Source organism: Lathyrus oleraceus, chromosome 5 (genome assembly GCF_024323335.1).
Source record: "Lathyrus oleraceus cultivar Zhongwan6 chromosome 5, CAAS_Psat_ZW6_1.0, whole genome shotgun sequence".
Taxonomy (NCBI): domain Eukaryota; kingdom Viridiplantae; phylum Streptophyta; class Magnoliopsida; order Fabales; family Fabaceae; genus Lathyrus; species Lathyrus oleraceus.
The window spans coordinates 637724288-637735202 of NC_066583.1; the positions used below are offsets into that span (position 1 = coordinate 637724288).

General features: G+C 36.4%; 1 protein-coding gene across 1 annotated transcript; it reads right to left on the reverse strand.

Moving 5' to 3' along the window:
* Positions 1 to 329: 329 nt before the first annotated feature.
* On the reverse strand, positions 330 to 2240 carry LOC127082603 (uncharacterized). Its single transcript, XM_051022832.1, has 2 exons — positions 2043 to 2240; positions 330 to 533 (listed from the first exon to the last, which is right to left on the reverse strand). The coding sequence occupies exons 1-2, from the start codon at positions 2238 to 2240 to the stop codon at positions 330 to 332; spliced, it is 402 nt and encodes a 133-aa protein (XP_050878789.1).
* Positions 2241 to 10915: the final 8675 nt, after the last annotated feature.

Consider the following 10915-nt stretch of genomic DNA (forward strand, 5'->3'; position numbering starts at 1 on the left):
TTTATTTTGGGAAAGCTTAGCAAATCTTTCAAAGGCGGCGAACGTATCGCTCTTGCTTACTAAACAAAGTAGTCTCAAAAGATCTAGTCCTAGGTCTCCCCAAAATAAAGTTCACCAAGGATCACCTTTGTGATGCTTGTCAAAAAGGCACTCAAAACAAGTACATGTTTGAGCATCATTGACCAACTCCTTATAAATTTTGATTCATTAACAAATATATCGGCAATAAAAAAAAGAATCTTGATAAAAATCTTTCACTTCACATAGAATTCGACAAAAATGAATGTGATAAAATTGAAAAAAAAAAGAAAATAATAAAAAGACTGTTCTTATTCAAAACGCCTTGTGATCTTCAACCAATTTTGTGCCTCAATATAATTACCAGGGGTAAGGGCTATAGCTTGTTTCCAATATTCAGCAGCTTGATCAAACCAAGATTCTGCAATTTCAGAATCTCCCTGTCGAATGGCCTGTTCTCCGCGGTCGGAATAGGTGAGTAAAATCCTTCCCTTAGAACCGTACTTGAGAGTTTCCTGACTCATACGGCTCAACACTCAATTCTTTTGATCTTCCATGGAGTTAATAACAAGAAAAGAGGTTAATTACATGAGTTTCAAACTTGCCTTTGGATTAATAATTCAATTTAATCATTTGTTTTTAGTTTTATCTTTTCTCCTACCTTCTGAAGAATAAAGCATCGATATTAACACTAACGCTCTTATTCTCATTTTCTGAAAGGTAACTATCTCGATTTCATATATCATTTCATATATAATATATCTATTTCTATAGAATCTTTGAGAAAGACTTTTCTTCATAAGAAAAGGCTTACTATCTTTGGGATCTGATACTACACCGCTGCTCAAAACCTTAGGGGATCAAATTTATTACATAAGTTGATTTCTAATCTATCATCATATAAGTAAGCAGTTCTTGTTGTATCGGCCAAAAACCTTGTTAATTGATCTTTACGGTGCTTCCTCTATCAATTAGACCTTTTATCCATAGAAAAAAGTATCTAGGCATATATGTTCTATTTCTTCATATTTTTACTTCTATGAAGTTTCTTTCATACAACTCATAAAAATCGTTGTTTCGAACGATATCTATGTAGAAAGCCTATTTCTATTTTTTTGTCTAGTATTTATTACTATTAGTAGAGGTTCTTTTCTTTTTTCTTTCTATAGTGGAGATAGTCGCACGTAATGACAGATCACGACCATATTGTTAAAAGCTTGAGGTAAGAAAGGGTTTCATTCGAGTGCCCGAAAATAGTCACTTACTAGGATTCCATATAGCTTATAACAGAAGGGCTTCAAGTGGCCAAATTTTCCACAGTATTGGCATTTCCATCTTTGATGGTTCCCTTTCTGGTGTTGTGACATCTGATGTGACATCTGATGTGACATCTCAGGTTTGCTTTTACCATGGTTGCTCTTAGATTTGGATTTTGATTTGCAACTGCACTCAGCCTTGAATCCAATGCCAGATTTGTTTCCAGTTATTTGCCCAGTCTAGAGAATCTTGTCTAGGGTGGCAGATCCATTGTTAAGCATTTTTACATACTTAGTCATCTCATCTAGTTTGGAATTCAAGAATACAGCCTTAGTTTCCAATTTTGAGATGGTTTCCATATGCTCTTTCTTCTCATTTTTCAGCTGAGCTATCACTTGCTTCTGTTTTTCAACTTGTCTGCACACTCCTGCCCTTCTGTGGCACCACTCTTTGTAGGTAGTGTCCAGCTCTTCAAAGGATCTTTCATCATCAATTGACTCTTCCTCAGACCCCCATCTTCCTGTCAAAGCATTCACATGATTTGTAGCTTCTTCAGTTTCACTTCCATCAGACCAAGAGGCTACAAGGCTCCTCTTTTGTTTCCTGAGGTAGGTCCCACATTCAGTTTTAATGTGACCATATCCATTACACTCATAGCACTGAACTTCTTTGGGCTTTTCTTCAGACTTTGCGGTCTTACCAAACGTGTTGGATTTATTGATGTCAGATGTGATGTTTTTGACATTGCCCTTAGCTCTGACATCTACCTTTTTTATTAGTCTGTTGAACTGTCTTCCCAACATTGCTATCTCATTTGCCAGGTCTCCATCAATGTTGTGATCACCTACCTCATCTTCCTCTTCGGTGTTTGACATAAAAGCTATGCTCTTGGCCTTCTTTTCAGCTCCCTCACATATTCCCATCTCAAATGTTTGGAGGGACCTAATTAACTCATCCACTCTCATATTTGAGATGTCTTGATATTCTTCTATGGCTGTGACTTTCATAGCAAATCTCTTGGGGAGTGATCTTAATATTTTTCTTACCAGCTTTTCATCTGACATCTTCTCGCCCAAAGCTCCAGAGGCATTGGCAATTTCAAGAATGCTCATGTAAAATTCATGAATATTTTCATCTTCTTTCATTCTTAGGTTTTCAAACTTGGAGGTGAGCAGCTGAAGTCTAGACATCTTTACCCTAGATGTGCCTTCATGAGTGGTCTTGAGAATGTCCCAAGCCTCTTTGGTTATTTCATAGTTATTTATCAGCCTGAAAATATTCTTGTCCACTCCATTGAAGATGGCATTCAAGGCTTTAGAGTTTCCAAGAGCAAGATCATCCTCTTCCTTGGACCATTGTTCTTCAGACTTTTTCTCAGTAATGGCTTCTCCTTCTTTAGTAACAACAGGATGCACCCAGCCTGTCAAGACAGCTTTCCAAGCCTTGCTATCAAGGGATTTTAAAAAGGCTACCATTCTTGGTTTCCAATAGTCATAGTTAGAACCATCCAAAATTGGCGGCCTATGAACAGATCCTCCATCCCTCTCCCTTGTACCAGAAAGTATTCTCCCTAGATCTCACCCAGAGCCAGAGCAGGATGCCTGCTCTGATACCAATTGAAATTCTGGTATCAGATATAAGATGTCGAAGGTAATGTCACGACAATGATATCTGGTTATAAACAATGGATAAACAAAAACAGAATTGAAAAGCAAATCACACAAGCAATTGTTAACCCAGTTCGGTGCAACTCACCTACGTCTAGGGGCTACCAAGCCAGGAAGGAAATTCACTATAATAGAATTAGTTCAAAGACTATTCATACACTTCACCAAGTTACAGTCTTTCTCACCTAATCTCTACCCGTGCAATTTCTACCTAAGCACTCTTAGATATGAGAACCCACTCACTTCCCTTTCCAATCACAAACTCGTGATCTTAAACAACAATCCCTTGTGAAAAGAAAATACTTTTCAATTACAAACTCTTGATTTTACTTTACAGTTTCAATCAAGAAGACACACTCTTGATCTTGCTTCAAAGCTTTGATCAAGAAGACAAATCAGTCCAATTCAATCATCAATGGATGACTTGAATGACCTACAGACACAAACCCTAGCTCTCTCTCTAAATTTCGCTCAGTCTTGGTTGTGTGTTCAAACAGGTTTTCTGAGTCCCTTTTTATAGAAACATTGGACATCTTGAAAACCCTAAATATATTTTCCAATCAAATCTTTTTATAACAGTTGTATAGATCTCCCTGGAAAATAAGTAAATCTGGTTGAAATCCCTTAAAGAATGCGCCAGCTAGCCATATCTTCAATCAACCAATGATTGCCATTAATTGTGCAATCACAAAACACCAGACATTCATATTGAATGTTCTGTGTACAGGATGTCATGACATCGGGTCTGACATCTGGAAAAATCCTGCATAATCCATATTTCTTTTTATAGCAGGTACAGCCATATCAGATACCATGACATTGTGTATGTCATCTGAAACAATCCTGCATGAACATGTCTTCCATTTAAGCTCCAGTAGGTACAACCAATATCAGAAGCCTTGTTATTTTATGTGGCATTCTGAAACAATCCTGCTTGCATATGTTCTTTAACTCCAGCAGCTACATAGGATATCTTATGTTAAGACATCACACATGACATCTTGTGAACACTCTTTGTTTTACCAAAATTACTGCCAACACTTAGAATCAACAAACTCCCCCTTTGGAAATTTTTGGCTAAAGCATATATTTGTCCTTTTTGTTCACAAGGCAAACTATCAGCAGTTTAAACCACATAACAGTAGTTTAATCAGCAGCAGAAGCAAAACAATTGCTAGCTATGGCTACTAGTAATACACATATGCACAAGGGTACTTCTCCTCCCCCTCAATCTGTGCAACAATCAACAGAATTACTAGTTATGGATGCAACTAGTAAGACACACAAATGCACAATGCACAAGGGTACTTCTTCTCCCCTTAAATCTGTGCATTCACCAAAAACAGCTACTGTAACTCCAGCACCTGTACCAGCCAGAATGTCACACTGACATCTGCTATAACATCAACACCTGTGCACCTCACTTGTGCACCTCTTTCAATAATAGTTGTCCTTCTGATCAGCCACATCCATCTCAGCCAGTACCCAGCTCCACCCAGCTCCACATACTTCTCCCCCTTTTTAGTCAAAATTGACCAAAGGTAAATAAATCTCATAGAATCTTTACACCAATCACATCTTTCGCTACACCATTCCTCACAATACTCCATACTCTTTTTGTGAGAACTATTCCCAGACTCCTTTGATTGCTATAGATTGTCATACACACAGATCCCCAATTTTCCTCTTAAACATTCAAATTGATTGTCATCCAAGGCTTTTGTGAATATGTCAGCTAACTGCCTCTCTGTAGGAACATGCTCCAGTGCTATGATCTTTTCTTCCACAAGTTCTCTGATGAAGTGATGCCTGATATCAATGTGCTTTATCCTGCTGTGCTGAATAGGAAATCAGAGTATAATGTCATGACTTCTTGTGTGACATTGTATTCAGACAATATTTGTTTCATCCAGACCAGTTGAGAACAGCTACTTCCCGCTGCTATGTACTCAGCTTCAGCAGTGGAAAGAGATACGCAGTTCTGTTTCTTGCTGAACCATGAAATCAGATTGTTTCCTAAGAAGAAACATCCTCCTGATGTGCTCTTCCTATCATCAGCACTTCCAGCCCAGTCTGCATCACAGTATCCAGCCAACAAAGATCCAGATCCATGAGTATATAACATCCCATAGTCACTAGTTCCATTGACATACTTCAGTATTCTCTTTACTTGGTTTATGTGACTGACTTTTGGTTCAGCTTGATATCTCGCACACACACCAACTGCAAATGCAATGTCAGGTCTGCTTGCTGTGAGATATAACAGACTACCTATCATGCTTCTGTATAGACTTTGATCTACACTGACACCATTGGAGATTTTTACATGTGTAGGAGCAGGAGTTCTTTTATGGCTAGCATTCTCCATGCCAAACTTCTTCACAATGTTCTTGGCATACTTGCTTTGAGATAAAAAGATAGAGTCTTCCATTTGTTTGACTTGTAGCCCAAGAAAGTAAGTCAGTTCTCCAATAAGGCTCATCTCAAACTCAGATTGCATTTGTCTAACAAAATGTTCAACCATCTGCTCTGACATTCCACCAAATACTATGTCATCTACATATATTTGTGCCACCATGAGCTTCCCTCCTTCATTCTTCACAAACAGAGTTTTGTCAATACCTCCTTTCCTGTATCCATTGTCAGTGAGGAACACTGTGAGCCTCTCATGCCAAGCCCTGGGAGCTTGTTTTAACCCATAGAGGGCTTTCTTCAATCTGTACACATGTTTTGGAAGGTTTGGATCTGTGAAACCTTTAGGCCGTTCAACATATACTTCTTCATTTAGATAGCCATTTAGAAAGGCACTTTTTACATCCATCTGAAACAGTTTGAATTTCAGAATACATGCTACTCCAAGCAGTAATCTAATGGACTCAAGGCGAGCTACAGGAGCAAAAGTTTCATCAAAGTCAACTCCCTCAACTTGAGTATATCCTTGAGCTACCAATCTAGCTTTGTTTTTAGTAACAACCCCTTGTTCATCAGATTTATTCTTGTATACCCACTTTGTACCTATGACATTTACTCCTTCAGGTCTAGGAACCAATTCCCATACTTCATTCCTTTTGAATTGACCTAACTCTTCTTGCATGGCATTGATCCAGAACTCATCAGTCAAGGCTTCCTTGATATTTCTAGGTTCATTTTTTGACACAAAGCAGCCATGTGAGATTACTTCTCTTGATCTAGTAGTGACTCCTTTATCTGGGTCTCCTATGATAAGGTCTTTGGGATGATCCTTCTGAATTCTGATAGAGGGTCCCTTGTTGATTTTGTCAACTTCAAATTCAGCTTGAGGTGGTTCTTCTTCCTTATTCTTATCTGAGGAGTCAGCTGGAGAATCATTCAGAGATGTCTCGACATCGTCTGTGACATCAGTCTGTTGATCATCAACCACTACATTAATGGATTCCATCAACATATTAGTTCTGGAATTGAAGACCCTGTAGGCTCTGCTATTTGTTGAGTAGCGCAAAAATATTCCTTCATCACTTTTGGGATCCATCTTCCTTCTTTGCTCACGATCAACTAAGATATAGCATTTGCTACCAAATACATGGAAGTATTTTACTGTAGGTTTTCTTCCTTTCCAGACTTCATAGAGAGTTGTGGGAGTCCCTTTCTTTAATGTCACTCTGTTGTGGACATAGCAGGCTGTGTTCATGGCTTCAGCCCAAAAGTGATAGGGTAACTTCTTAGCATGAATCATAGCTCTGGCTGATTCTTGCAGAGTCCTATTTTTTCTTTCCACCACACCATTTTGCTGGGGAGTGATGGGAGATGAGAACTCATGATGAATTCCTTCTGAAGAACAAAATTCAGCAAATTTGCTGTTCTCAAACTCCTTTCCATGATCACTTCTAATTTTGATAACAGGACTTTCTTTTTTGATAACATGACTTCAAAGTTTCAAAGTTTAAGTTTCATATTGTTTTTATGAAATAACCTTTACGGAATTTTATCTTAAGAATTTTTTTTCTAACTATATCATGAGAGATCACAATGATTTTTGTAGGTCATAGTAGATAAATACACTTGAGGGATACTCGAATAAAATTCCGTACCTTCATCAGATCGAGCTTTGAAAAGTACCTTATACCCAAGAAATTGTCTTTATGCAATACTGAAGAATCAAAACATGAAACTCATGCAAAAAAAATTATCCGATTGTGACACCAAGGTATTTAATATCTCATCCATATAGGCTTCAATAAATTTTTCATATGACCCTTACTTAAGTTTCATAGCATGAGTCGCTATAAGATCATAAATGTAATTATGACCACGAAAGACTTGTCTAGCCTAAAAAAATTGAAATAAACTACATCGCAACTCTGTCGATCATATCTTGACAAGTTACTGGTAGAATCATATTCAAACCTTAGAATGTTAAGCATCATTAGATAACTAAAAGTTATCCATCTAACAAGACCGTTGAATTAATTAAATGATCCTATGAGACAGTTGGTGGATTTGTAACTGAAATAAAATTCAAGAGTGTTGAGTACAATGGGAGGTCACCCTTGTCATCAAATCAAATAGTCGTTGGTAACGCCTCCAAGAAACTTTTGATCACATGAACGATTAAACCCACAAACATAAGCTCCACAAGAATAGTTTTAATTGAAGAAAGTTCTAGTACTAAAGAATCTTTATATTGGTAAGTTCGAGAGTTGTGCTTGGTAACAACTAACACGATGATGGAGACCTCCCCATCCCACTCTTAAATATCATCTAACATATGTACCGTGTGGTAAGAATAATTATCATAATGCTTAGGGTCTTAAAGTTGTAAAACATCACTATAAAATTAATACTACAAATGAGTACATACTTTTTAAAGCTAACCCTCATACTTACAATTTAAATTGATTTAATCGTCAGAGTGTTTAAATGTGCACCCTCACCCAGCATCTTCCGATCTTCAGAAATAACGAAAAACATGAATTCTTCGATTGATCAATCACAACCACCATTACTCGGCAAAAATGATCCATGAAAGACAAAAAAAAATCCAACGATAAACATCATTGGAAATATTTCATTCAAGAGATCATTTATTCTTGCAAGCATGACGACGATTATTGTCTAATCAATTATTTACTTTAAAAACATCGTAAGTTTTCTTTGAATTAATAATTTTTTTCTTTGGAGAAAAATATTGTAATAAATTTCACGAGAATACCTTTTCTCATCTTCATACATAAAAATATGTAAATGAAGTTATTAATGCATGAAAACATTTATGGTAGCAAACAAGAAAATTTCCATTTTTTAAACAATTACTTATTTTAAATGAAATATAGTAAATTTTATTTGAGTTATTTGCTATTTTGTTTTTAAAATGTATTGTATATAATGTACCACATTGGGGCTCGAACCCACGACCACAAGGTTAAGAGCCTTGCGCTCTACCAACTGAGCTAGACGGGCAATACGGGCTCGGCTTGAAAGACTAATATTCGAAATTATAATTCTAGTAATTTATTATTATTACTAATTGTATTACTTCTAATTTGAATGCCCATTTTTTTATTTTTCAAATTTCGAAAGATTTAAATAACATGTGGTTATAATTTTAATTTGAAATGTTTTCACTACGCCAAATAAGGGAAAAGAGGGCGCTTTTTTTGGCCTATAACAACGCTTTAAAGCGCCCTCTAATCTGACGCTGGCATAGGTAAAGACAGCACTTTTTTTCCTGGTGAAAGCACTCTCTAAAGTGGCTCTTTAAGCCCTTTAAGGGCCACTTTAGAGGGCGCTTTTTAAAGAAAGCGCCCTCTAAAGTGGAAACTTTTAAGGGTTTAGAGGGCGCTTTTACTGGAAAGCGCCCTCTAAAGTGGAAACTTTTAAGGGTTTAGAGGGCGCTTTTACTGGAAAGCGCCCTCTAAAGTGGAAATTTAAAGGGTTTAGAGGGCGCTTATTTTGGAAGGCGCCCTCTAAAGTGGGTGGTTATTAAATTTTTTTTTTTTAAAAAGCGCTATATTTTTTTATTTATTTTAGACAACCTGTATATTGAAGCAGTACACCTAAAACTGTATAATTTGAAGCCCTTTTTCACACATTGCATTCAACAAGCCTTATATACAACAATCCATACATATACAACAATCCACTGATATATAATCATTTAACTTCTAAAGATTCTAAATATACAACCAATTCATAACTTAAAAAGAAATAAAACTAAGTAGCAAAAGCATCTCTGAGATGTATGTTTTTTTTGCTAGCCGCAGTCTTCTTAGCAACAACCTCTTTTTGTTCAATATCAATAGCATGAACCTAAAATATCATAAAATTAGTTAGGTGAAGTATAAGATCAAGAATTAACATTTTCTATGCATAAATATCATATAATTGTGTTTATACCTTTTTTTTTGATGCAACTGACTCGATTTGCTGTAATAAAAGCCATTTTACCTGTAATAAAGAAAACAATTAAAATCATTTGACCTGTACCTTTTTCACTAAGTTCTCTTTATTTTCTTGGTTGGAATATGTTCTACATGTCTCTTAACAACACGGACGGTTGGATTGATCCAAATACCCTCATTATGATCATTTCTAATATATGAATCATTTGATATAATATTCTCATCTTGATCATTTCTGGTAAACGATTCAATCTCAACATCAATATCACCTTGATCTCTAGTGTTTTCATCAATTACTTTGTTGGAAAAAAGAACTATAGACCATTTCGTACTTTTCGGATCATTGACATAGAACACTTGTCTAGCTTGAGAGGCTAGAATAAAATACTCATCTTTGTATCCCACCCTATTAAGATCCACTTGCAAAAATCCTGACTTATCCATTCGAATGCCGTTATTATTTTCAACCCACTTGCAACCAAATATAGGAATCTGAAACTTCTCATAATCAAACACCCAAATACGCTCGATAACACCAAAATACGACAGATTTGCAAATTTGGGGTTTAAGTCCTTCACACTTGATATGTGCATTGCTTCAGCTACCACAGTGACACCACTATTCTGCATAGTACTTTTATCATCTTGTTCTTTGGTATAAAATGTGTATCCATTAATCGCGTATGCGCAATAAGAAAAAACATGGAAACTTGGACCATATGCTAAGCATCTCAACCTTTCTGTTATTGAAGCGGGATCTGAATAATACTTTGAATAAATATGATCCTTAAACCAAGGTATAAAACATCGATTGTGCTCTCGTACTATCCAATTTTCATTTCTATTGGGATTTAAACCTCGGAGAACATCCTTGTGAATTTAGTGTAACCATCATACAAAGGTTTCTCTGCATCACTTACCAACCTCTCAAACATTTCGGGACAATCCTTAAGATCTCCTTCAAGTGCTTCTGCAATCTCTTCAACTCGATCACAATCGTATGTATCTGCGCCACTATAGTTTGAGGCATAGGTCGTACTATCCCCCGGTTCAACATTCTCGTTACTTTTCTCACCATGCAAATTCCAACATGTATAACTTCGATCAATTCCATGCCTCATTAGATGCGATGTCAACTGAACTGCGTCAACCCGTTTCCCATAACAACAACCCAAGCAAGGACATATCATTCTACTGGGGTCTTCGGCGTGCGCAACGACAAACTTAACGAATTCTGATACCCCATTCTCGTACTCTCTCGACAATCGATTGGAAGACATCCATGTATTATCCATTACTAATTAGAATAAACAAAAAACAATTTCAGAAGAGAAACCAAAAATGGGATGAGACAAAACAATTTCGCTTTATTGAGTTAGTCTCTGTGCAGGGCATTCATGTCTCCAACAACAACCCAAAACCAAAACAATTTTGGTTTATTGAGTTAGTTTCTCAACATTTTCAGATATCTCTGACTTCAATAGCATGAGAATGTATGAACCATGCATTAAGCATTAGTGGTATGCACTAATTTGTAGCATAGTTATATATCATCATATAGTTTTTACAAAAGATAAACATTGACTAGAAAATATA